At 44.5% G+C, this 26,641-nt stretch overlaps 3 protein-coding genes across 3 annotated transcripts in view; all 3 read right to left on the bottom strand.

Moving 5' to 3' along the window:
* Positions 1-1,813: 1,813 nt before the first annotated feature.
* LOC135509788 (uncharacterized) lies at positions 1,814-4,957 on the bottom strand. Its single transcript, XM_064930688.1, has 2 exons — positions 3,533-4,957; positions 1,814-1,984 (listed from the first exon to the last, which is right to left on the bottom strand). The coding sequence occupies exons 1-2, from the start codon at positions 4,955-4,957 to the stop codon at positions 1,814-1,816; spliced, it is 1,596 nt and encodes a 531-aa protein (XP_064786760.1).
* A 5,860-nt stretch (positions 4,958-10,817) lies between these two features.
* parietopsin lies at positions 10,818-15,949 on the bottom strand. Its single transcript, XM_064928869.1, has 5 exons — positions 15,296-15,949; positions 14,748-14,967; positions 13,947-14,055; positions 13,462-13,707; positions 10,818-13,064 (listed from the first exon to the last, which is right to left on the bottom strand). Exons 1-5 carry the CDS (start codon positions 15,741-15,743, stop codon positions 12,897-12,899), a joined length of 1,191 nt encoding a protein of 396 aa, XP_064784941.1. The 5' UTR covers positions 15,744-15,949; the 3' UTR covers positions 10,818-12,896.
* Positions 15,950-21,084: 5,135 nt separating this feature from the next.
* The window catches only part of LOC135508960 (5'-nucleotidase domain-containing protein 3-like), a 40,251-nt gene continuing 34,694 nt past the window's right edge, over positions 21,085-26,641 (bottom strand). Inside the window, exon 13 of the mRNA XM_064929198.1 lies at positions 21,085-24,344. Coding sequence (XP_064785270.1) covers positions 24,086-24,344 — 259 coding nt within the window. The 3' untranslated portion in view covers positions 21,085-24,085. The remainder of the gene's footprint in view (positions 24,345-26,641) is intronic.

Genomic DNA, 26,641 nt, shown 5'->3' with positions numbered 1-26,641 from the left:
TGAATTTGTTGACATTGGCATCGTCTTCACTATATAGTGCACCCTATTCCCTAAGTAGGGACTAGGATGCCATTTGAGAAGGAGTCCTAGTTAGACCCCAGGCTGTGAGACTTGGTCCAGTGACTCCCACTCTGTACAGGGTAATAATGAGGTCTCCGAGCCTGTCTCTCCAGGGGGGCTGGAGGGCGTGTGAGAGCCTGACAGACTCAGTGGTTGGTCCAGGGTGGAGAACCTACAGAGACAGGCCTAACTCTGATTATACACACACAGACACACTTGTATGCACATACACATGCTCGCACATACACACACGCAGACACACACACACAGACACACATACACATGCTCGCACACACACACACACACACATACGCCTGCTCGCACACACACACACACACACACACACACACACACAAACAGACACACACAAACAGACACACACACACACAAACAGACACACACACACACACACACACACACACACACACACACACACACACACACACACACACACACACACACACACACACACACACACAAACAGACACACACATAAATGGGGTGAAGGAAGGTTCTTATGTCCTGCCTGTAGAGCGAGTGAACCATGGAGATGTATAGTACTAGACAACAGAGCCTGTTTATTTTGGTCCACATTTGGTCTGGGTCTCACAGCACAGCAGGGAAGGGAAGGGCAACACCTCAGTGTTCATTAAGGGCACGATTCTGACCCGAGGCGAATTATATCGTTATGGAGAGCACACCAAGCCGTAACGGTCTGAATCGACGCATGGCGTAATACTTGGCCCGTGGTTAATGCAGGCAATAGAACAGGCTATAGCCAGCCATTGCACACTAATCTCTCTATTATAATTGTATGTACACTAATCTTCCGACATCACCATGGACTAAGTAACTTGGTGGCAAAAGGTCCAAACCACGGCTTTCTTTCGTGCTTAAAGGCTCTCTAAACTAGTGTTTTCTTAATGATTCTTAAATACTATCCTGAAGCTGAATAATCTACAAGATCACAGAATACTTAAATCTACCAATTTGTGCTGAAACGGAGACGAAAATGCAATATATTTAGATGGCTTTCTTTCTGAACACGTTCTCTCCATATATTTTATTGAGTCTATGGACAAAAGTATAACTACAAGGTACAGTGTATTTAAAGGGATGGCTTAAAGATAAATGGAATGAAAACCATATTGATTGAAAACTCCACGAGAAAATTTGTTGGCCAGCAAGTGGTTTTAAGCAGTCGAATTACATTTATTCAGCCGCACAAGGGAACCATGTCTGAAAAGCCCTTTACGCACCTTCATAAGGTAAGTCTGAATACCAACTACTGAGAAGGGAAAGTCATACTTAAGAAAGGCATAATTTCCTCAGTCTAAATCGGGCCCTAACTACTGAGGATGAGTGATGTTGTTGACCTACCTGAGAACCAGCCTGGGACCAAACGAGCATTACATCACACACCCCCATCTGAGACTGAACCCCAGTTCTGGCAAGAGATGAAGACTTTTTGATGTGTTAGGATCATTAGAAATTACAATGCTTACTACCATTTAAAAGTGACTATAATATTTTTTATTTTACCAGACAAGTCAGTTAAGAACAAACTCTTATTTTCAATGACTGCCTAGGAACAGCGGGTTAACTGCATGTTCAGGGGCAGAACGACAGATTTTGTACCTTGTCAGCTTGGGATTTGAACTTGCAACCTTGCGGTTACTAGTCCAATGCTCTAACCACTAGGCTACCCTGCCGCCCCATAACCCAAGCACATGCCATAATAAAGATCAGAGAGTTATCTGTAGAATGTCGAAGCTCTTGTCCATAAGGATTGACATTTCCTCCTAAGATAGTAGAACTCTGTCCTGAACTGAGGGTTGACCACGGCGTAGGTTATGGGGTTACTGGCAGAGGTCATGCAGGCCACTGATACAAACAGGATCTCCAGATTCTGAGCAGTCGCCATCTGAAAGGCAGAAACATGTAAAACAATGTATTAGAATTGTATAACCTCCTATAGTAATCTCTGTTCAGAATAGTTCAAAGATGCATTGAATAACTGAACACTCATAAATAGATAGATCAAAAGGGAATAAATCCCAAGAGCTTTCAAATGTATTGCTTAATAAGCAGAGGTTGAATTACACCGTGGCATTTATTGGGTGCAGGCGTGCACGTATTTCTTTATGGGCCTAATAGTGTCGTAATGAAACAGGCCGGGAGCGGGTCTCAAACCCTCAACCTTCTTGCGCGAAGTCCAGCGCGCTATCGACTGTGCCCCAAAAGCATGCTCGTGCGGCAGAGTCGATATACCGCGCTTGTAAGCCCAGGGTCGTTACAGTGTAATGTAATTTAACGGTAAAAATGAATTACCTTTGATTATCTGATTGTCATATAAATCACTGTGGGGGGAAAAAGTATGCTACTTGTGCTTTCGTCCACTGCAAAATAATGCCAGCATCCAAACGGTGCACTGCATGTGCAATTCTGCTATTTTGATGAATCGAAATAGACAACTGTTCCAAAACACACACAAAAAGTGTTCCTAACGACATTTTTCGATTGCGGTTGATTAGGCCTACATTAATTGATGCCTCTTGCTGACATGAAATTGGTCTGAAACTGTGCCAGGAAAAACTGAATTTTACGAGATGTGCATTACCATGAACTTCAAAGATGCCTACCAATAACCAGGGACGTAGCCGAGTGTGGTAAAAATTAAAAATAGGTGGGTAAACTGCATTTTTTTTAAAGGTGAGTAAACTGCCTTCACTTGCGTTTACCCTCCAATGCCATTCTTTCCTTACATTAATTACATTTATGACTGTGTTATTTGTCATTATTAAGCATTTAACAATATATTCAGAACAGTGAACTTTAACCCTGTAGGAAGCATGGATATTGGAATATCTCGGGAAAGGCGCTGTAAGTATAGCCATGGCTATGGAACATATTATGATGTTTCACCGTGAAAACTGTTGTCATGGGAACACAAATCTAAAATAATATAGGCCTATTCCATTGCAAAATTGAATTATTCTAACTGAAAGATTAAACTATATATACTGTAGGGATACTGCCATTAACTTGAAGCCTATACTTGTTGGGTGGATTGGATGCGCATTGGTGTCTAACTATAAACTAGTTGTCTCTTGATATTGTCAACCGTCATCAGCTGATCCAGGAAAGAAAACAATTATTGTTAGAAAATATTAAAGCTAAATAAATGGTCTACGGACAGCATGGAGAACAAATACCCACGTGCACCTGAAAAACATGAGAAATGAGTGCTCTAAACAGCTGACTGACAAAAGCAACAATGATAAATCAACAGATACATCTAATTCACAGCTCTACAGTCATGATGTTCCTCCATATGATATTATGCAATTTGCATTATGCAATTGATAGAAGCTATGGGTTGTATCTTTGATATAAAATATATATTTAAAAAACAGCATCTGATGAACAGTTCACTGACAAGGACCATCAGAAACACAAGAAAACATCTTACCCTGAACTTCCTGTTTCTGTTGCAGAAGACGTTGGCCACCATCATCACTATCATTGGCATCCAGAATATCAGAAAGGTGAGAATGATGTAACCAGAACGCTTCGCCAGTTTACTCTCCTTCTTTTTTTTGGCATGCTCTTTGTTAGCGAACGACGGCATCATACAGACGCCACCTTCAACCTCTAAGCATTGCTCCGCAGCTGCAGTTTCTGGAACGGGGATTGCTACTACAGTCTCCTCAACCTTGGTAGGTAATGGAGAAATATCATCTGCTTTGACATCATGATCACTGTTAGAATTGGGTTGGAGTGAACGGACATCCTTGTCTTGTTCCAAGTCTACCAACTTGAGCACATTGGAACTGGGGTTATCCACCTGTGGCATGAATGAAACGCATGGTAGTTTCATCTTAGTGGCGAGCAGCTTAGATTTGCTACACAGAGTCTTGGTTTCTGTCATGTTGTCCAAAGAGCCTTTCATGGCTCCTTGAGGGTTCTTTGTTGTCGTGTTCGTAAATCCAATTTCAGGGTCTTTTCTGAATAACTGTTTTTCAACCGGGAGTGCATGTTCTTGCTGAACAGTTTCCCCTTGCCTATTCTCTTTTCGGTCCATTTCCCTTTTCTCCTCTATTTCAGTTTTCTCAGATTCCTCATGTTTTGTTTTCCCATCTTTATCATCCTCTTCCTGAACTGTATTTGTTGCTTCTTTCATGATGTCCTGTTTGGGTGCTGGAAAAGATCCTTTATCAAATATTTTTTGACCGTGTGCTCTCACTATGATAAATATACGAGCATAGAATCCAATAATGACAGTGAAGCAGGTTGACCATAGAGGAAGTAATATATAGAGTCCAAAGGTGTCATAGGATAGTTGCACGTTTACCTCCCATCCCCTGCACCTAACATACACAGGTGAGTCCTTGACAAACGTCAAACAAAAGGCCGCAACGAGAACACCCACCATCCAGGTCAAGGGGATCCACACCAGAATCCGTCTTCGGCGCTGGGTGATTTTGAAAGGGTGGGTGATCGCTTGATGTCTTTCCATGCTGATGCAGGCCAAGGTGAGCAACTGAATACAGCAGCTGAATGAGAAGGAGGCGACCTGGGTGTCACAGAGCAGTTCCTCCAGACCTCCTCCTACGGGTCCCTTCAGAACGATGGTGAGAAGAATGGGACAGTCAATACAACAACGGAGGATGTCGATAACGGCGAGGTTGACCAGGAGCGCGTTGTTCCACGTTCTAAGAGACTTTTGACGGTACACTGCCCATGTGACAAACACATTCGCTGCAATGCCGACAAATGAGGTCGAGAATAATACTGCACAGTTTGCAACGGTAAATGAGATGTCAATGTACTCCTCCCAAACTGTGTCGTTCCCATATCCCCATGAAATAGGCAGAGTTCTTGGATATAGTTCCATCTTAAAAAGGTTTGAGATCCATTTTAGAAAAACAGTTCCATCTCTCCATCCTTTTCAGAATAATTTATGAACCGATGCTTATTACTGGTATCTGCAACAACATCTACTCCCATACCCAAAGGACAATGAAGCACAACCTTCATACCACGCCCTTAGTCACTGTCATTATGACGGGGTTGTATTCATTAGGGCATGCCATAACAACATTTTGCAAAAGATTGTGCAACGGAAAACGAAAATGAGGGTTCTTATTGGACAAGTTCAGGTAGTCCCTCGCTGTTTCAATATGTTTTCTTATTTTTAGTGCCTGTTGAATATGATCTAGGTGACGCCCCGCTTTGTCCACTTGTGTTCATCGACACCCTGCATGGCTCACTGGTCTCCAGGGAACACTCGCTGTGAGTCACATCTATTTGCACTTGGCTGTTAAGTGGGGATTATAGTGAGGATGGTGGGTTTAATTGGATGTGTCTCTATGAAGTGTTTGAGAGCGACAGGCTGTATTGAAGACATGCTTATTACACTGGCACTGCTGACCTATTGGCAATACTGACCCAACTCTGCCTTGTACAGGGGGTACTGGTACAGAGTCAGTGTGGAGGCTATATACAGGGGGTACCGGTACCGAGTCAGTGTGGAGGCTATATACAGGGGGGGTACCGGTACAGAGTCAATGTGGAGGCTATATACAGGGGGTACCAGTACCGAGTCAGTGTGGAGGCTATATACAGGGGGTACCGGTACAGAGTCAATGTGGAAGCTATATACAGGGGGTACCGGTACAGAGTCAGTGTGGAGGCTATATACAGGGGGTAATAATAATAATAATAATATATCCCATTTAGCAGACGCTTTTGTCCAAAGCGACTTACAAGTCGGCTGGGGCCACTACTTTTGCATATGGGTGGCCCCAGTGGGAATCGAACCCACGACGCTTGGCGTTGCAAGCGCCATGCTCTACCGACTGAGCCACACAGGACCCGTACTGGTACCGAGTCAGTGTGGAGGCTATATACAGGGGGTACCGGTACAGAGTCAGTGTGGAGGCTATATACAGGGGGTACCGGTACCGAGTCAATGTGGAGGCTATATACAGGGGGCACCGGTACAGAGTCAATGTGGAGGCTATATACAGGGGGTACCGGTACAGAGTCAATGTGGAGGCTATATACAGGGGGCACCGGTACAGAGTCAATGTGGAGGCTATATACAGGGGGCACCGGTACAGAGTCAATGTTGAGGCTATATACAGGGGGTACCGGTACCAAGTCAATGTCAAATCAAATCAAATCAAATGTTATTTGTCACATACACATGGTTAGCAGATGTTAATGTGAGTGTAGCGAAATGCTTGTGCTTCTAGTTCCGACAATGCAGTAATAACCAACAAGTAATCTAACTAACAATTCCTAAACTACTGTCTTATACACAGTGTAAGGGGATAAAGAATATGTACATAAGGATATATGAATGAGTGATGGTACAGAGCATCATAGACAAGATACAGTAGATGGTATCGAGTACAGTATATACATATGAGATGAGTATGTAAACAAAGTGGCATATTTAAAGTGACTAGTGATACATGTATTACATAAGGATGCAGTCGATGATATAGAGTACAGTATATACGTATGCATATGAGATGAATAATGTAGGGTAAGTAACATTATATAAGGTAGCATTGTTTAAAGTGGCTAGTGATATATTTACGTCATTTCCCATCAATTCCCATTATTAAAGTGGCTGGAGTTGAGTCAGTGTCAGTGTGTTGGCAGCAGCCACTCAATGTTAGTGGTGGCTGTTTAACAGTCTGATGGCCTTGAGATAGAAGCTGTTTTTCAGTCTCTCGGTCCCAGCTTTGATGCACCTGTACTGACCTCGCCTTCTGGATGATAGCGGGGTGAACAGACAGTGGCTCGGGTGGTTGATGTCCTTGATGATCTTTATGGCCTTCCTGTAACATCGGGTGGTGTAGGTGTCCTGGAGGGCAGGTAGTTTGCCCCCGGTAATGCGTTGTGCAGACCTCACTACCCTCTGGAGAGCCTTACGGTTGAGGGTGGAGCAGTTGCCGTACCAGGCGGTGATACAGCCCGCCAGGATGCTCTCGATTGTGCATCTGTAGAAGTTTGTGAGTGCTTTTGGTGACAAGCCGAATTTCAACAGCCTCCTGAGGTTGAAGAGGCGATGCTGCGCCTTCTTCACGATGCTGTCTGTGTGAGTGGACCAATTCAGTTTGTCTGTGATGTATATGCCGAGGAACTTAAAACTTGCTACTCTCTCCACTACTGTTCCAACGATGTGGATAGGGGGGTGTTCCTTCTGCTGTTTCCTGAAGTCCACAATCATCTCCTTAGTTTTGCTGACGTTGAGTGTGAGGTTATTTTCCTGGCACCACACTCCGAGGGCCCTCACCTCCTCCCTGTAGGCCGTCTCGTAGTTGTTGGTAATCGAGCCTACCACTGTTGTGTCGTCCGCAAACTTGATGATTGAGTTGGAGGCGTGCGTGGCCACGCAGTCGTGGATGAACAGGGAGTACAGGAGAGGGCTCAGAACGCACCCTTGTGGGGCCCCAGTGTTGAGGATCAGCGGGGAGGAGATGTTGTTACCTACCCTCACCACCTGGGGGCGGCCCGTCAGGAAGTCCAGTACCCAGTTGCACAGGGCGGGGTCGAGACCCAGGGTCTCGAGCTTGATGACGAGCTTGGAGGGTACTATGGTGTTGAATGCCGAGCTGTAGTCGATGAACAGCATTCTCACATAGGTATTCCTCTTGTCCAGATGGGTTAGGGCAGTGTGCAGTGTGGTTGAGATTGCATCGTCTGTGGACCTATTTGGGCGGTAAGCAAATTGGAGTGGGTCTAGGGTGTCAGGTAGGGTGGAGGTGATATGGTCCTTGACTAGTCTCTCAAAGCACTTCATGATGACGGAAGTGAGTGCTACGGGGCGGTAGTCGTTTAGCTCAGTTACCTTAGCTTTCTTGGGAACAGGAACAATGGTGGCCCTCTTGAAGCATGTGGGAATAGCAGACTGGTATAGGGATTGATTGAATATGTCCGTAAACACACCAGCCAGCTGGTCTGCGCATGCTCTGAGGGCGCGGCTGGGGATGCCGTCTGGGCCTGCAGCCTTGCGAGGGTTAACACATTTAAATGTTTTACTCACCTCGGCTGAAGTGAAGGAGAGACCGCATGTTTCCGTTGCAGGCCGTGTCAGTGGCACTGTATTGTCCTCAAAGCGGGCAAAAAAGTTATTTAGTCTGCCTGGGAACAAGACATCCTGGTCCGTGACTGGGCTGGATTTCTTCCTGTAGTCCGTGATTGACTGTAGACCCTGCCACATGCCTCTTGTGTCTGAGCCGTTGAATTGAGATTCTACTTTGTCTCTGTACTGACGCTTAGCTTGTTTGATAGCCTTACGGAGGGAATAGCTGCACTGTTTGTATTCAGTCATATTACCAGACACCTTGCCCTGATTAAAAGCAGTGGTTCGCGCTTTCAGTTTCACGCGAATGCTGCCATCAATCCACGGTTTCTGGTTAGGGAATGTTTTAATCGTTGCTATGGGAACGACATCTTCAACTCACGTTCTAATGAACTCGCACACCGAATCAGCGTATTCGTCAATGTTGTTATCTGACTCAATACGAAACATGTCCCAGTCCACGTGATGGAAGCAGTCTTGGAGTGTGGAGTCAGCTTGGTCGGACCAGCGTTGGACAGACCTCAGCGTGGGAGCTTCTTGTTTTAGTTTTTGTCTTTAGGCAGGTATCAGCAAAATGGAGTCGTGGTCAGCTTTTCCGAAAGGGGGGCGGGGCAGGGCCTTATATGCGTCGCGGAAGTTAGAGTAACAGTGGTTTTTCCACCCCTGGTTGCGCAATCGATATGCTGATAAAATTTAGGGAGTCTTGTTTTCAGATTAGCCTTGTTAAAATCCCCAGCAACAATGAATGCAGCCTCCGGATAAATGATTTCCAGTTTGCAAAGAGTTAAATAAAGTTCGTTCAGAGCCATCTATGTGTCTGCTTGGGGGGGGATATATACGGCTGTGATTATAATCGAAGAGAATTCTCTTGGTAGATAATGCGGTCTACATTTGATTGTGAGGAATTGTAAATCAGGTGAAAAGAAGGATTTGAGTTCCTGTATGTTTCTTTCATCGCACCATGCCTCGTTAGCCATAAGGCATACGCCCCCACCCCTCTTCTTACCAGAAAGGTGTTTGTTTCTGTCGGCGCGCTGCGTGGAGAAACCCGTTGGCTGCACCGCTTCGGATAGCGTCTCTCCAGTGAGCCATGTTTCCGTGAAGCACAGAACGTTACAGTCTCTGATGTCCCTCTGGAATGCTACCCTTGCTCGGATTTCATCAACCTTGTTGTCAAGAGACTGGACATTGGCAAGAAGAATGCTAGGAAGTGGGGCACAATGTGCCCGTCTCCGTAGTCTGACCAGAAGACCGCCTCGTTTCCCTCTTTTTCGGAGTCGTTTTTTGGGTCGCTGCATGCGATCCATTCCGTTGTCCTATTAGTAAGGCAGAACACAGGATCCGCGTCGCGAAAAACATATTCTTGGTCGTACTGATGGTGAGTTGATGCTGATCTTATATACAGTAGTTCTTCTCGACTGTATGTAATGAAACCTAAGATGACCTGGGGTACTAATGTAAGAAATAACACGTAAAAAAACAAAAAACTGCATAGTTTCCTAGGAACGCGAAGCGAGGCGGCCATCTCTGTCGGCGCCGGAAGCTCAATGTGGAGGCTATATACAGGGGGTACCGGTACAGAGTCAATGTGGAGGCTATATACAGGGGGTACCGGTACCGAGTCAGTGTGCGGGGTTAGCGGTTAGTTGAGGTAATTTGTACATGTAGGTAGGAATAAAGTGACTATGCATAGATAATAAACAGTGATAAACAGTGACAATGTATAATCCTTTCGTGTTTCGTGTAACTATATGTTCCCTGCCTGTATTATGGAAGACAGCCAAGGTGCCTGGCAGGTAGTATACCTGAACCATCCAAAGAAATGAATGAAAGCCGAGCGTGTTATTTGATTACTACGTGACAATGAATAATCCTATTTGTCGAACAGGATTAAGTGTGAAATACTCTTTGATTAAACATTTTCCAGCTCATACAGGCTGTGTCATATCTAAATCTGGGATTAGATCAAACCAGTGTATTATCCTCTCTGTTCTTAGTATCCTCTCTGTTCTTAGTATCCTCTCTGTTCTTAGTATCCTCTCTGTTCTTAGTATCCTCTCTGTTCTTAGTATCCTCTCTGTTCTTAGTATCCTCTCTGGTCTTAGTATCCTCTCTGTTCTTAGTATCCTCTCTGTTCTTAGTATCCTCTCTGTTCTTAGTATCCTCTCTGTTCTTAGTATCCTCTCTGTTCTTAGTATCCTCTCTGAATTAGTGACAATTGGAGTTTTTGCAGTAACATCTCTCATGGTTCAGTCCATTCATTCTTTTCCTACAGTTTCTCAATCCTGGTCCTGGTGATCCGAGGAGGTGCACATTTTTTTTGTTTCTGCCTTGGCCCGACTCATCTGATTCAAATGATCAAAGCTTGATGATGAATTGATCTTTTGAATCGGCTGCGTTGTGTCTAGGGGTAAAAAACTAAAAACGTGCAATTTTTTGGTCGCCCGGACCAGGATTGAGAAAAGCTGCTCTCAGAACAATGACCTGGAGACTCACTTTGTTTGTCTATCCTGTTTATGTAGGCCAATGGGTTGTGTCTTTCAAACTGAGTTGATCAATGTGAACAAAAACACTTCACTTAATATATCACCCGCGACTGAAAACCTTTCCAGTAGAAGTTTGTCTTGGCCAAAGAAATGTACAAGAACAATCAATATTTGGTAGATTCGTTTTATTTAATAATTGAGATCACTTGCATAAAAGTAAAAATACATTCTGAACAAAATTAAGAAACCGTATGTCTACCACACTCTCTCTCTCTCACACACACACACACACACACACACACACACACACACACACACACACACACACACACACACACACACACACACACACACACACACACACACACATGACAAAACAGCAGTTGTGGAAAAAGTATTCAATTCTCATACTTGAGTTAAAGTAAAGATACCTTAATAGAAAATGACTAAAGTAAAAGTGAAAGTCACCCAGTAAAAATCTAAAAGTATTTGGTTTTAAATATACTTAAGTATCAAAAGTAGAAGTAAAAGTATTAATCATTTGAAATTCCTTATCTTAAGCAAAACATTTTCTTGTTTTTAAAATGTATGGATAGCCAGGGGCACACGCCAACACTCAGACATTATTTTTAAAAAGATGCATTTGTGTATAGTGAGTCCACCAGATCAGAGGCTGTAGGGATGACCACATGTTCTCTTGATAAGTGTGTGAATTTCACAATTTTCCTGTCCTGCAAAGCATTCAAAATGTAACGAGTACTTTTTTGTTGTCAGGGAAAATGTATGGAGTAAAAAGTACAATATTTTCTTTAGGAATGTAGTGAAGTAAAAGTAAAAGTTGTAAAAAATATAAATAGTAAAGTGAAGTACAGATACCCCCAAAAAACAACTTATGTAGTACTTTAAAGTGTATATTTTTTACCCAAGTACTTTACACCACTGCAAAACAGAGCACAAAAAAAGAAAATAGCATGCCTGCTCCTGGTTGGTTTACTGTAATAAATACACTGTAAAATAATCAGAAATTGAAAATACTCACACGCACGCATGCATGCACGCACATACGCAATGACACACACACACTCACACAGACACAAACATACACACTACGAAAACAGAATCCGCTTTGCATTACTCTAAAATGGATCTCAATAAATCATTTTCAAAGACAAATTTGCACCCCCCCGTTTTCTGTAATTTAAAAAAAAAATTTTTTTATCTCCCATTGTTATACTTTAGAATCCTTGCGCCATTTCAGTTTTTGAATGTACTGCAGACAAGGACTTGCTTGCTGACTGATTAATTGATTGACATGGACTGGACTTTATTTAGGATGAGGCTGCAGCTTCTCTCTGTATCTCTGCAAACCCTAACTTCCACTTAAGTAAAATTCTCATTTAGTTATACATTAATGTCAATGTGACACTGGGTGAATAGTCCACTGATGTGGAAGTTAGGTTTCACTGAGTCATGAACTGTGATGGGGCTCGAATGGACCCAGACCACTGCGATATTTCTAGGCTCCCGTTTCTGTTTTCAGTGGAGGAGATGGAGGAGAGAGGAGGAGATGGAAAAGATGGAGGAGATTGAAGAAGAGATGGAGGAGAAATGGAGGAGATTGAGGAGAGAGGAGATGGAGAGGAAGAGATTTGGGAGAGAGGATGATATGGAGGAGAGAGGATATGGAGGAGAGAGGATATGGAGGAGAGAGGATATGAAGGAGGGAGGATATGGAGGAGATGAAGGAGATGGAGGAGAGAGGATATGGAGGAGAGAGGATATGGAGGAGATGAAGGAGAGGAGGGGATGGAGGAGATGGAGGAGAGATGAGATGGAGGAGAGGAGGAGATGGAGGAGAGATGGAGGAGAGGAGGAGATGGAGGAGAGGAGGAGAGAGGAGATGGAGGAGAGGAGGAGAGAGGAGATGGGGGAGAGAGATGGAGAGAGGAGATGGAGGAGAGAGGAGATGGAGGACAAGAGGAGGAGATGGAGGAGAGAGGAGATGGAGGAGATGGAGAGAGGAGGAGATGAGGAGAGAGGATATGGAGGAGAGAGGATATGGAGGAGATGAAGGAGATGGAGGAGAGGGGAGATGGAGGAGAGAGGAGATGGAGGAGAGAGGAGATGGAGGAGAGAAGAGATGGAGATTTAGGAGATGGAGGAGAGAGGAGATGGAGGAGAGAGGAGATGGAGGAGAGCGATGGAGGAGATGGAGATTTAGGAGATTTAGGAGATGGAGGAGAGAGGAGTCACAGAGGAAGCACCCTGCTGTGTGCACTGATCCCTTGTTTTTTTCTTCCCACCCTTGTGCCCACCGTGGTCCTCAGGGTCATGGAGCGCATGGGGACGGTGTCGGTGGCCGGGTCGTGGGAAATGTAGCGCCCACAGGAGAGGACTTCCAGAGTGGCATCACGGAACTACGGGGAGTACGAATACAAGCGTTAGCAAACCACGTACAGAATGTGTGGCAAAGAATTATAAATCGATTTGTACAATCTTCAATCCACAAGACAATCCACAAGACGCCACCGATTGCAAGTCTCTATGGATGAGTGTCAACTAATAAGGGCTAGATTTAATTTCGGATTGAGCAGACACATGCAACGTTAACCGTGAACGGCATCTTCGCGAACACCTGAAAAATTGCCAATATGGATAAAATCTAGGCCTAAATAACCAAAAGGCAAGTGTGTATTCTAATTGAATTAAAACCACAGGGAACCGACATATTGCAGTCCCCTTCGATATTCTACATATTTAACTGATGTGTTCTCACTCTGGCTTTGCTCTCCCCCTCTCCTCCAGTACACACACCTGCTTGTTGCTTAGGAAGTAGATGATGGGGTTGTAGACAGGACTGGTCTTGGCGAAGTACATAGGCATGGTAGCCACCAGCGGAGGGATGTGGAGCTCTGGGTCCACCACAACCACCACGGACAGGGCTGTGTAGGGCAGCCAGCAGACAAAGAAGGCCCCGATCATGGCCAGCACTATCCTTACCGCCCGCTCGTTGTCCTGCAGACAGGGACGGCCGCCCTGCAACTCCGTACTACGGTTAAGCTGGAGGAGGAGGAAGAGGGGGGAGAGGAGGAAGAAGATAACCCACGACCGACAGGATCTGTTTAAGCTTGCAGACACAGTACTCAGCGTCTAAACCCCTCTGAAAGTCTCCAGTTATAGGAACAGTTCCTGTTACAGTCCCTCTATCCCAACTGGAAGAAGCTTTTGTACACTTGGTATATGGACAGAAATGGACTTAAAAAGGTATGTCCCTCGGGGAGCTGAGTCTCTATATGTACCTGTCTCATGGAGGTGAGGACATTGGCGTAACAGTAGATGATGATTGCGACTGGCAGGAGGAAGCAGAACAGCGTGTACAGGATCAGGTAACTGTAGTTACTCCAGGACCTAGAGAGACATAACACATTATAAACTATTTTATAGGACATTATAAACAAGTTATAACACACTATAAACTATGTTACAGGACATTATAAACAAGTTATAACACACTATAAACTATTTTATAGGACATTATAAACAAGTTATAACACACTATAAACTATGTTACAGGACATTATAAACAAGTTATAACACACTATAAACCATGTTACAGGACATTATAAACAAGTTATAACACACTATAAACTATGTTACAGGACATTATAAACAAGTTATAACACACTATAAACTATGCTACAGGACATTATAAACAAGTTATAACACACTATAAACTATGTTACAGGACATTATAAACAAGTTATAACACACTATAAACTATGCTACAGGACATTATAAACAAGTTATAACACACTATAAACTATGTTACAGGACATTATAAACAAGTTATAACACACTATAAACTATGTTACAGGACATTATAAACAAGTTATAACACACTATAAACTATGCTACAGGACATTATAAACAAGTTATAACACACTATAAACTATGTTACAGGACATTATAAACAAGTTATAACACACTATAAACTATGCTACAGGACATTATAAACAAGTTATAACACATTATAAACTATGTTACAGGACATTATAAAGGCTCATACATGCTTATTACAAGTTATAACACATTATACTGGCCTCTCCTCCCAGCCCAGAGAGCAGGAGGTCTGGACGCCCTCGGGTCCATAGGAGCTCCAACCCAGCAGTGGGGGCACGGCCCAGAACAAACAGAACAGCCAGACCCCCAGGAGCCCCTGAAAGCTCCGACGTACGTTCATCTTGAAGCCTGCCATGGGCTTACACACCACGATGTAGCGCTCGTACGCCAGCAGTGTTAACGTGCACATAGACACCAGACCTGAGGGAGAGGAGACCGGGGGGGGGTGGGAGGGAGTGTCTGAGAGTATGAGTGCTGATCTAGGACCTGATTCTGATCCTTTCCATGTAATGCTGTCCATTGTGATCTAAAGGGTCAAACTGATCTTAGATCATCAGGATATGAACCCTGGCTTCACCACAACCCCCCGGAACCCAATTCAACACATTGAGTTAACGTGATCAAATTAGACTTGCATTTTCAACACTGTCAGGCTACAACGACAAAACATACATTTTGTATTAAAAGTTTGAGTTCAGTTCACATGATTCAAAGACATCCTATATAAAAAAATAGAAAATGACTTTACCGAAATAGTTGACAGCAAATCCTTGAAAGATGCAGAACTCGTCGCCAAGAAAGAATGAACCATGATAGTTGGTAATGGTGACTATCGACGAACCGCACAAGGCTATCATCAAATCGGACACGGCTAAACTGAGGATGATCACATTCATTGGGTTGAGGAGAGTACGATTCTTCACGAACACCGTTATTACCAGAGTATTGTTAAAAACAGAGAAAATTGCATTGATGAACATGAGATAGGAGAGGATGCTGTAGCCTGCCCGTGGAAAAAATGTGGGCGCCACAGTACTAGATTTGAAGCCCGGAGAAGTAGAGTTCAACGTCGGGCCGAAGCGCCAAGGTGTGCCGACGGCAGTGGTGCTGTCCATGTTGCTTAATTTAAAAACGCACGCTCTCCACCGTATGACCGAGAAACTACAGAAAAAGGTCCTTTGCTGTCTGTATCCCATCTCAATCAAAGCCCAAACGTCATAGCTTGATCTTATTATGTCTGATCCTAGTTAAATAGCTTCTGTATTCAGGATGTCTTATTACATTTAGGATTATCTGTCATTGAGAACATGCTGCTCAACACCAACTTAAAAACCATTTGGGAAATTGCTCCCTAACATGATTTGTACGATTATATTGATTAATCTGATCAGGATTTATTGAGAGTTCCGTGCAAAGTGTAGGCCCAGAGACAGCCCTGGGCCTAGGATATACCCTGCCTGTGTCAAAAGTGCATTTTCTACATTATATTTAGCCAACTGGGTCAATTCAATATACATTTACATTGAGAGACGAGAGGTTAGATAAAAATATATTTGCTTTCCTGACTTTTCTCTGAGGCAAGGAAAGGGTGGATAACTGACATCTAGCCCTATATGGCATACACAAAAGTAGGCCTAAAACAGGAACAAGATTAGGTTGTTGCCATCTTTAATTCATAATCAAATCAAAAACACACTCCCAAAGAAAAAAAAATACAAATTACAAGATGGACATTTAGGCAAACTATACAGGCTTTGGATAAAATTCTCTCATTCTCTCAATGTGAGTTTTTCCAACAAGACCACTTTTTAAAAACGTTTTCAACCATGAACAATCTCTCTCAAAGAAGAGATAATAGATTTAGAATATACAGATAATAGAATAGATTTAGAATATACAGATAATAGAATAGATTTAGAATATACAGAGAATAGAATAGATTTAGAATATACAGAGAATAGAATAGATTTAGAATATACAGAGAATAGAATAGATTTAGAATATACAGATAATAGAATAGATTTAGAATATACAGATAATAGAATAGATTTAGAATATACAGAGAATAGAATAGATTTAGAATATACAGATAATAGAATAGATTTAGAATATACAGAGAATAGAATAGATTTAGAATACACAGATAATAGAATAGATGTAGAATATACAGATAATAGAATAGATTTAGAATATACGGAGAATAGAATAGATGTAGAATATACAGAGAATAGAATAGATTTAGAATATACAGAGAATAGAATAGATGTAGAATATACAGAGAATAGAATAGATTTAGAATATACAGAGAATAGAATAGATTTCTCAAACATTCTGACCGTATCATGACAAGAAACGGAAGTTATTTTCTTGTTAGTTTCCCCCACAAAACTAATACAACTAATTTCTGAACATTTCAGTGCAAAGTCAATGATTTAAACACAATTTTATATCTAGATTGAAAGCAAGGTTGTTGTTTGTTTATGTTTCTGAAAACAAACAAAAATATAGCCAAGCAACTCAAATACAGCATAGAAATTACTGGACACAATGATAAATAGATTTGTCCATGAAATACAGCATATGTCCTCTTTTCTATTAAAAAAAAATTAAGAACATTCTGTTGTAAGCTGACTGTTCTATCAGTTGTACTCTCCACATTGATAGACACCTGAACTAGTAAGGACTATTAATAATGATTAAGCCTTTGTGGAAAGTATGATTTTAGGGTATCTACATTACATCTATTTACTAAGGTAAATAGAGCCTGTTCTAAAGACAGAGATCGACAGACAGGGCAGTTATAGTGTGCAAAAACTTAAGGCATTTCAGAGTGTGTCTTGAACATGTCAAATTGTAAAGATATTCAACTCATTAGTTTATATCTCGTCTTTCTCTGTTCTTATTGGTTCAAAGACCACCATTGGTTAAAAGTCCCTTATAACCAAGTGTTCCTTTGTTTACACAAACAGGTAACTTCCGAAACCATGGAAACACGGGAGGAAATGGAGGGATATAAAGTATATTGAAAGCAGGTGCTACCACACCGGTGTGGTTCCTGAGTTAATTAAGCAATTAACGTCCCATCATGCTTAGGGTCATGTACAGTTGAAGTCGGAAGTTTACATACACTTAGGTTGGAGTTATTAAAACTAATTTTTAAACCACTCCACAAATGTCTTGTTAACAAACTATAGATTTGGCAAGTAGGTTAGAAAATCTACTTGGTGCATGACACAAGTAATTTTTCCAACAATTGTTTACAGATAGATTATTTCACTTATAATTCACTGTATCACAATTCCAGTGGGTCAGAAGTTTACATACACTAAATTGACTGTGCCTTTAAACAGCTTGGAATATTCCAGAAAATTATGTCATGGCTTTAGAAGCTTCTGATAGGCTAATTCACATAATTTGAGTCAATTGGAGGTGTCCCTGTGGATGTATTTCAAGGCCTACCTTCAAACTCAGTGCCTCTGCTTGACATCAAGGGAAAATCAAAATAAATCAGTCAAGACCTCAGAAAAAAAATTGTAGACCTACACAAGTCTGGTTCATCCTTGGGAGCAATTTCCAAATGCCTGAAGGTACCTCATTCATCTGTACAAACAATAGTACGCAAGTATAAACACCATGGGACCACGCGGCCGTCATACCGCTCAGGAAGGAGACGCGTTCTGTCTTCTAGAGATGAACGTACTTTGGTGCGGAAAGTGCAAATCAATCCCAGAACAACAGCAAAGGACCTTGTGAAGATGCTGGAGGAAATAGGTAGAAAAGTATCTATATCCACAGGAAAACGAGTCCTATATCGACATAACCTGAAAGGCCACTCAGCAAGGAAGAAGCCCCTGCTCCAAAACCACTATTAAAAAGCCAGACTACAGTTTGCAACTGCACATGGAGGATCGTACTTTTTGGAGAAATATCCTCTGGTCTGATGAAACAAAAATAGAACTGTTTGGCCATAATGACCATCGTTGTGTTGGGAGGAAAAAGGGGGATGCTTGCAAGCCGAAGAACACCATCCCGACCGTGATGCACGGGGTGTCACGCCTTGGTCATTGTATTTTGTGTTTTCGTTATATATTTGGTTAGGCCAGGGTGTGACATGGGTTTATGTATTGTATTTTCGTATTGGGGTTTGTAGTATTTGGGATTGCGGCTGAGTAGGGGTGTTGTATAGGTTTGGCTGCCTGAGGCGGTTCTCAATCAGAGTCAGGTGATTCTCGTTGTCTCTGATTGTGAACCGTATTTAGGTAGCCTGGTTTTCACTTTGTATTTCGTGGGTGATTGTTCCTGTCTCTGTGTAGTGTTCACCAGATAGGCTGTAATAGGTTTCACGTTCCGTTTTGTTGTTTTGTATTTATTAGTTATTTCATGTATAGTTCCGTTGTTTGTTTCACTAATAAACATGAGTAACCAACACGGTGCATTTCGGTCCGACTCTCTTTCGACAAATGAAGAACGTCGTTACAGAATCACCCACCACACTCGGACCGAGCAGCGTGTTAACAGGCAGCGACAGCTGGAGCAGCAAAGGGAGGAGGAATTATTTGGAGTATGGACATGGGAAGACGTGCTGGATGGTAAAGGTTGTTACACTTGGGAGGAGATATTGGCCGGAAGAGATCGCCTTCCATGGGAACAGGTGGAGGCACTAAGGAGAGCAGAGGCAGCCGGAGATAGGAGCCGACGATACGAGGGAACACGGTTGGCAAGGAAGCCCGAAAAGCAGCCCCAAAAATTTCTTGGGGGGGGCTATCAGGGAGTATGGCTGCGTCAGGTAGGAGACCTGCGCAAACTCCCTGTGCTTACCGGGGGGCTAGAGAGACCGGGCAGGCACCGTGTTATGCAGTGGTGCGCACGGTGACCCCAGTGCGGGTGCATAGCCCGGTGCGGTATATTTCAGCTCCGCGTATCGGCCGGGCTAGATTGAGCGTCGAGCCAAATGCCATGAAGCCGGCTCTACGCATCTGGTCCCCAGTGCGTCTCCTTGGGCTGGCTTACATGGCACCAGCCTTGCGCTCGGTGTCTCCGGTTCGCCTACATAGCCCAGTGCGGGTTATTCCTCCTCGCAGCACTGGCAGGGCAACCGAGAGTATTCAACCAGGTAAGGTTGGGCAGGCTCGGTGCTCAAGAGCTCCAGTGCGCCTGCACGGTCCGGTCTATCCAGTACCACCTCCACACCCCAGCCATCCGGTAGCAGCTCCCCGCACTAGGCTTCCTGTGCGTGTCCTCGGCCCAATACCACCAGTGCCAGCACCACGCATCAGGCCTACAGTGCGCCTCGCCTCTCCTGTCCTGTCGGAGCCTTTCTCCTCTCCAGCGCTGCCGGAGCCTCCTGCCTGTTCGGAGCAGCCTGAGCTGCTAGTCTGCATGGAGCAGCCAGAGCTGTCAGTCTGCATGGAGCAGCCAGACCTGTCAGTCTGCATGGAGCAGCTAGAGCTGCCAGTCTGCAAGGAGCTGCCAGTCTGCATGGAGCAGCCAGAGCTGCCAGTCTGCATGGAGCAGCTAGAGCTGCCAGTCTGCAAGGAGCTGCCAGTCTGCATGGAGCAGCCAGAGCTGCCAGTCTGCATGGAGCAGCCAGAGCTGCCAGTCTGCAAGGAGCTGCCAGTCTGCATGGAGCAGCTAGAGCTGCCAGTCTGCAAGGAGCTGCCAGTCTGCATGGAGCAGCCAGAGCTGCCAGTCTGCATGGAGCAGCCAGAGCCTCCAGTCAGCCAGACTCTTCCAGATCCGCCAGACAGCCAGACTCTTCCAGATCCGCCAGACAGCCAGACTCTTCCAGATCTGCCAGTCAGCCAGACTCTTCCAGATCTGCCAGTCAGCCAGACTCTTCCAGATCTGCCAGTCAGCCAGACTTTTCCAGATCTGCCAGTCAGCCAGACTCTTCCAGATCTGCCAGTCAGCCAGACTCTTCCAGATCTGCCAGTCAGCCAGACTCTTCCAGATCTGCCAGTCAGCCAGATTCTTCCAGATCTGCCAGTCAGCCAGACTCTTCCAGATCTGCCAGTCAGCCAGACTCTTCCAGATCTGCCAGTCAGCCAGACTCTTCCAGATCTGCCAGTCAGCCAGACTCTTCCAGATCTGCCAGTCAGCCAGACTCTTCCAGATCTGCCAGTCAACCAGACTCTTCCAGATCTGCCAGTCAGCCAGACTCTTCCAGATCTGCCAGTCAGCCAGACTCTTCCAGATCTGCCAGTCAGCCAGACTCTTCCAGATCTGCCAGTCAGCCAGACTCTTCCAGATCTGCCAGTCAACCAGACTCTTCCAGATCTGCCAGTCAGCCAGACTCTTCCAGATCTGCCAGTCAGCCAGACTCTTCCAGATCTGCCAGTCAGCCAGACTCTTCCAGATCTGCCAGTCAGCCAGACTCTTCCAGATCTGCCAGACAGCCAGACTCTTCCAGATCTGCCAGACAGCCAGACTCTTCCAGATCTGCCAGACAGCCAGACTCTTCCAGATCTGCCAGTCAACCAGACTCTTCCAGATCTGCCAGTCAGCCAGACTCTTCCAGATCTGCCAGTTAGCCAGACTCTTCCAGATCTGCCAGTCAACCAGACTCTTCCAGATCTGCCAGTCAACCAGACTCTTCCAGATCCGCCAGTCAGCCAGGATCCGCTAGTCAGCCAGGATCTGCCAGATCTGCTAGTCAGCCAGGATCCGCCAGTCGGCCAGGATCTGCCAGTCAGCCAGGATCCGCCAGTCAGCCAGGATCTGCCAGATCTGCTAGTCAGCCAGGATCCGCCAGTCAGCCAGGATCTGCCAGATCTGATAGTCAGCCAGGATCCGCCAGTCAACCAGGATCTGCCGGATTCAACTGCCTGGCTGGGCTTCATCTCAGTACTGGGCTTCTTCTCAGTACTGGGCTTCTTCTCAGTACTGGGCTGCCTCTCAGTCCCGAGCTGCCCCTCAGTCCCGAGCTGCCCCTCAGTCCCGAGCTGCCCCTCAGTCCCGAGCTGCCCCTCAGTCCCGAGCTGCCCCTCAGTCCCGAGCTGCCCCTCAGTCCCGAGCTGCCCCTCCGTCACGAGCTGCTCCTCAGTTCAGTGGGGTTCTGGGTGAGGACTATTCGGCCATGGTCGGCGGCGAGAGTGAATCATCCCAGGACGCGAAGGGGAGGAACAATGACATTTATGAAGTGGGGTCCACGTCCCGAGCCGGAACCGCCACCATGGACAGACGCCCACCCGGACCCTCCCTATGGTTTTGAGGTGCGTTCGGGAGTCCGCATCTTAGGGGGGGGGTTCTGTCACGCCTTGGTCATTGTATTTTGTGTTTTCGTTATATATTTGGTTAGGCCAGGGTGTGACATGGGTTTATGTATTGTATTTTCGTATTGGGGTTTGTAGTATTTGGGATTGCGGCTGAGTAGGGGTGTTGTATAGGCTTGGCTGCCTGAGGCGGTTCTCAATCAGAGTCAGGTGATTCTCGTTGTCTCTGATTGGGAACCGTATTTAGGTAGCCTGGTTTTCACTTTGTATTTCGTGGGTGATTGTTCCTGTCTCTGTGTAGTGTTCACCAGATAGGCTGTAATAGGTTTCACGTTCCGTTTTGTTGTTTTGTATTTATTAGTTATTTCATGTATAGTTCCGTTGTTTGTTTCACTAATAAACATGAGTAACCAACACGCTGCATTTCGGTCCGACTCTCTTTCGACAAACGAAGAACGTCGTTACACGGGGGTTGGCAGCATCGTGTTGTGGTGGTGCTTTGCTGCAGGTGGGACTGGTGTAGTTCACAAAATAGATAGCATCATGAGGTAGGAAAATTATGTGGATATATTGAAGCAACATCTCAAGACATCAGTCAGGAAGTTAAAGCCTGGTCACAAATAGGTCTTCCAAATGGACAATGGACAAGCATACTTCCAAAGTTGTGGCAAAATGGCTTAAGGACTACAAAGTCAAGGTATTGGAGTGGCCATCTTAAAACCCTGACCTCAATCCTATAGAAAATATGTTGGCTGAACTGAAAACATTGTGTGTGAGAAAGGAGACCTACAAGCCTGACTCAGTTAGGCCAAAATTCACCCAACTTATTGTGGGAAGCTTGTGGAAGGCTACCCGAAATGTTTCACCCAAGTTAAACAATTTAAAGGCAATGCTACCAAATACTAATTGAGTATATGTAAACTTCTGACCCACTAGGAATGTGATGGAAGCAATAAAAGCTGAAAGAAATCATTCTCTCTACTATTATTCTGACATTTCACATTCTTAAAATAAAGTGGTGATCCTAACTGACCTAAGACAGGGAATTGTTACTAGGATTAAATGTTGAGTTTAAATGTAGTTGGCTAAGGTGTATGTAAACTTCCGACTTCAACTGTATATTGTTTGGATGCAAGTTTGCAGATCTGAGTAAATTGTTATTTGGTTTCATTCTGTATGTGTGTCAAGAACATTCAAGCAAATGTATTGTGTCGTGTTTTGGTATAGCGTACTAAACTAACCATACCGCTAGTTTTCAACCTAAAACAGAAATATGGCAGAAATATTTAAGAGTTACTGTTTTAAATTCAACCTACACCAATAATAGCGAGATTATAATAGCAGAGCAGGTCAGTATTGAAGTTACTGACAGCCGTAAGGTCAACAGGAGATGACATCCGTGGAAAATAGAGTAAGGTCAACAGGAGATGACATCCGTGGAAAATAGAGTAAGGTCAACAGGAGATGACATCAGTGGAAAATAGAGTAAGGTCAACATGAGATGACATCCGTGGAAAATAGAGTAAGGTCAACATGAGATGACATCAGTGGAAAATAGAGTAAGGTCAACAGGAGATGACATCAGTGGAAAATAGAGTAAGGTCCACATGAGATGACATCAGTAGAAAATAGAGTAAGGTCAACAGGAGATGACATCAGTGGAAAATAGAGACAGTAAGTCCGAGTCAGCAGAGTCCCGTACACCATCTTCTACCCTTTTCACCCTCCTCAGCTGGCTTATCTACATATGTTTCAGTATGTTTCAGGTCAGCATGATATGTATGTTTCAGGTCAGCATGATAGAGTGAAACAGGTATTTGAGAGCTCTGTGTCCAGAGCAGGTCAAGACAGAGTGTCACAATTGAACCCCTTCCCCCTCTCTACTCAGATCAGGTCTTGGACAGAGTGTCGCAGTGAAACCTTTCCCCTTCCCTATTCAGATCACGTCTTGGACAGAGTGTCGCAGTGAAACCCGTCCCTTCCCCTCTCTACTCAGAGCAGGTCAAGACAGAGTGTCACAATGAACCCCTTCCCCCTCCCCTCTCTACTTAGATCAGGTCTTGGATGGAGTGTCACAGTGAAACCCTTCCCCTTTCTATTCAGATCAGGTCTTGGACGGAGTGCCGCAGTGAAACCCTTCCCCTCTCTACTCAGATTAGGCCAAGACAGAGTGTCACAATGAACCCCTTCCCCCTCCACTCTCTACTTAGATCAGGTCTCGGACGGAGTGTTGCAGTGAAACCCGTCACCCTCGCCTCTCTAGTCTGAGTCAAGCCCGGACGGGGTGTCACACTGAACCCCCCCCCCTCCACTCCCAGTTCTACTCTTCAGTTGTGGTTCTGTGGGGGTATGAAGGGCATCTTCAGGGCCCCGGCGCTGGTCTGCTCGGGCCAGAAGGGTGACTCGTGTTGCAGGGGCGTACGACGGGGGAAGAAGGTGTGATGGAAGTCATAGTTGAGCAGACAGCTGAGGGACGCCATGTAGATGTCAGCGAAACGAGACAGGCGGCGGGAGAAGTAGGTGGGGTTGTGGTAGGTCCGGAAGAGACTCCCAAACTGGCCGTTGAAGATGTCCTTTGTCTGCGATCTGTTGTTTGACGAAAGATGTACAATATTGTTAGTGCTTGTGCTTTTGCATGTTAAGATAAATATCTGTAAAAAAGAGAGAAAGTAAGTTTAAAAACACTAATTATCCTCTCAAATATTTAATGGGTACAGGCACCTATAGGGAACTATGGGTAAGACTTTATTTGAAGGGAAGCTACATAAAGGAACTAACAACATAGCATATAACAGCTAACAACATAGCATATAACTAACAACATAGCATATAACAGCTAACAATATAGCATATAACTAACAACATAGCATTTAACTAACAATATAGCATATAACTAACAATATAGCATATAACAGCTAACAACATAGCATATAACAGCTAACAATATAGCATATAACAGCTAACAATATAGCATATAACAGCTAACAATATAGTATATAACAGCTAACAATATAGCATATAACAGCTAACAACATAGCATATAACAGCTAACAATATAGCATATAACAGCTAACAATATAGCATATAACAGCTAACAATATAGCATATAACAGCTAACAATATAGCATATAACAGCTAACAATATAGCATATAACAGCTAACAACATAGCATATAACTAACAATATAGCATATAACTAACAACATAGCATATAACTAACAACATAGCATATAACAGCTAACAATATAGCATATAACTAACAACATAGCATATAACTAACAATATAGCATATAACAGCTAACCACACGGCATATAACAGCTAACCACACAGCATATAACATCTAACAATATAGCATATAACAGCTAACAATATAGCATATAACAGCTAACAATATAGCATATAACAGCTAACAATATAGCATATAACAGCTAACAACATAGCATATAACAGCTAACAATATAGCATATAACAGCTAACAATATAGCATATAACTGTCAGGATTTGGCCAGGGTTGTTCCGGGTTTTGGTCACTAGATGCCCCCATTGTGCTTTTTGACCTTATGTTTTTTCCCTTGTTCCCCATTATTATTTGCACCTGTGCCTCGTTTCCCCTGATTGTATTTAAACCCTTAGTTTCCCTCAGTTCTGTGCTCTGTGTTTGTATGTTAGCACCCAGCCCTAGTGTTCTGTGTATTCTTGTCGATTCCGGTGGATGCTCTTGTGGAATTCTGTTTTTGTTTTTGAGTATCTCTTGAGGCTTTTTTTGTGCTATTCCTACCACCTTTTGGATTTGCCATTTTTGTATTGAAGGACTTCTCCTTTTTACTTTATTAAATACACCGTCTTAAGTACTGCTGTGTCTGCCTCATCTTCTGGGTTCTGCTGACTATTCGTGGCTCAGTTGGTTAAGTGACTGTTTCTCACTCCGGAGACCCAGGTTCGTAACCGGGTCCTGACAGAAACACAGAGCCAAAAATGCAGCCAGTTCCCAGGACCTTTTTGCCATGCTGTCCCACCACCAGGAGACTGTCCAACGCCACGAAGCCGCCCTGGTTCAGCAAGAGGCCTTAATGGCTAGACATTCTCATCTTCTGTCGGAGATGCTGACTTCCATTAAGCAAATATCTGATCGTCTTACCCCGGCAACAGTTCCCGTCCCAGTACCTCAGATTCACGTACCCATGGCAGTTAACCCCCTGGCTGAACCTCGTCTTCCACCTCCCCAACGGTTCTCAGGTGATCCAAGTGCTTGTAAAGGGTTTCTCACCCAATGTTCTCTCTCCTTTGAGCTACAACCCTCGTCGTTTCCCACCGACCGGTCTAAGATCGCTTATATCATCACCCTGCTGTCGGAAAAAGCCCTGGCCTGGGCTACTGCTGTGTGGGATGCCCATAGTTCCTGCTGTGCCAGCTACTCTGCCTTTGCTGAGGAATTCAAACGAGTGTTTCAAGGCCCAAGCAGTGGTTCTGACTCAGCCAAACAGCTCCTGACTCTCCACCAAGGTTGGCGCAGCGTGACGGACTATGCCATCCAGTTCCGCACGGTGGCAGCAGCAAGTGGCTGGAACAACGAGGCGCTCACGGTGTGCTTTCTGAAAGGCCTTTCCGACACTATCCAAGATGAACTGGCCACTCGGGAACCACCGGACAATCTCGAGTCCCTGATCAAGTTGGCCTCACGCATTGACCAGCGTCTGAGAGAGAGAGAACTCAACCGTAGACCTCTAGCCCCTATCAGTCCCAGCTCCGAGTCCCCACCTTTATCCTCGCTGGCTCCATCGGAACCCATGCAGATTGGACGCATCTCCCAGGCTGAGAGAGACCGCCGGATGAGGGAGCGACGCTGTCTATATTGCGGCAAACCGGGCCATTTCCGTTCCACT

Source organism: Oncorhynchus masou, chromosome 22 (assembly GCF_036934945.1).
Source record: "Oncorhynchus masou masou isolate Uvic2021 chromosome 22, UVic_Omas_1.1, whole genome shotgun sequence".
NCBI lineage: Eukaryota > Metazoa > Chordata > Actinopteri > Salmoniformes > Salmonidae > Oncorhynchus > Oncorhynchus masou.
This window is presented reverse-complemented; position numbering and strand designations above follow the sequence as displayed.

Bases quoted from the DNA above. Each gene is read 5' to 3' on its own strand.
- LOC135509788 (XM_064930688.1), bottom strand. From the start codon at position 4,957: ATGGAACTATATCCAAGAACTCTGCCTATTTCATGGGGATATGGGAAC. The intron at 1,985-3,532 runs GTAAGATGTTTT...TCTGCCTTTCAG, and splicing joins ACAGAAACAGGAAGTTCAGG to ATGGCGACTGCTCAGAATCT.
- parietopsin (XM_064928869.1), bottom strand. From the start codon at position 15,743: ATGGGATACAGACAGCAAAGGACCTTTTTCTGTAGTTTCTCGGTCATA. The intron at 14,056-14,747 runs GCCAGTATAATG...ATGTCTCTCTAG, and splicing joins TCTCTGGGCTGGGAGGAGAG to GTCCTGGAGTAACTACAGTT. The intron at 13,708-13,946 runs GTACATATAGAG...CTCCTCCTCCAG, and splicing joins TCCTCACCTCCATGAGACAG to CTTAACCGTAGTACGGAGTT.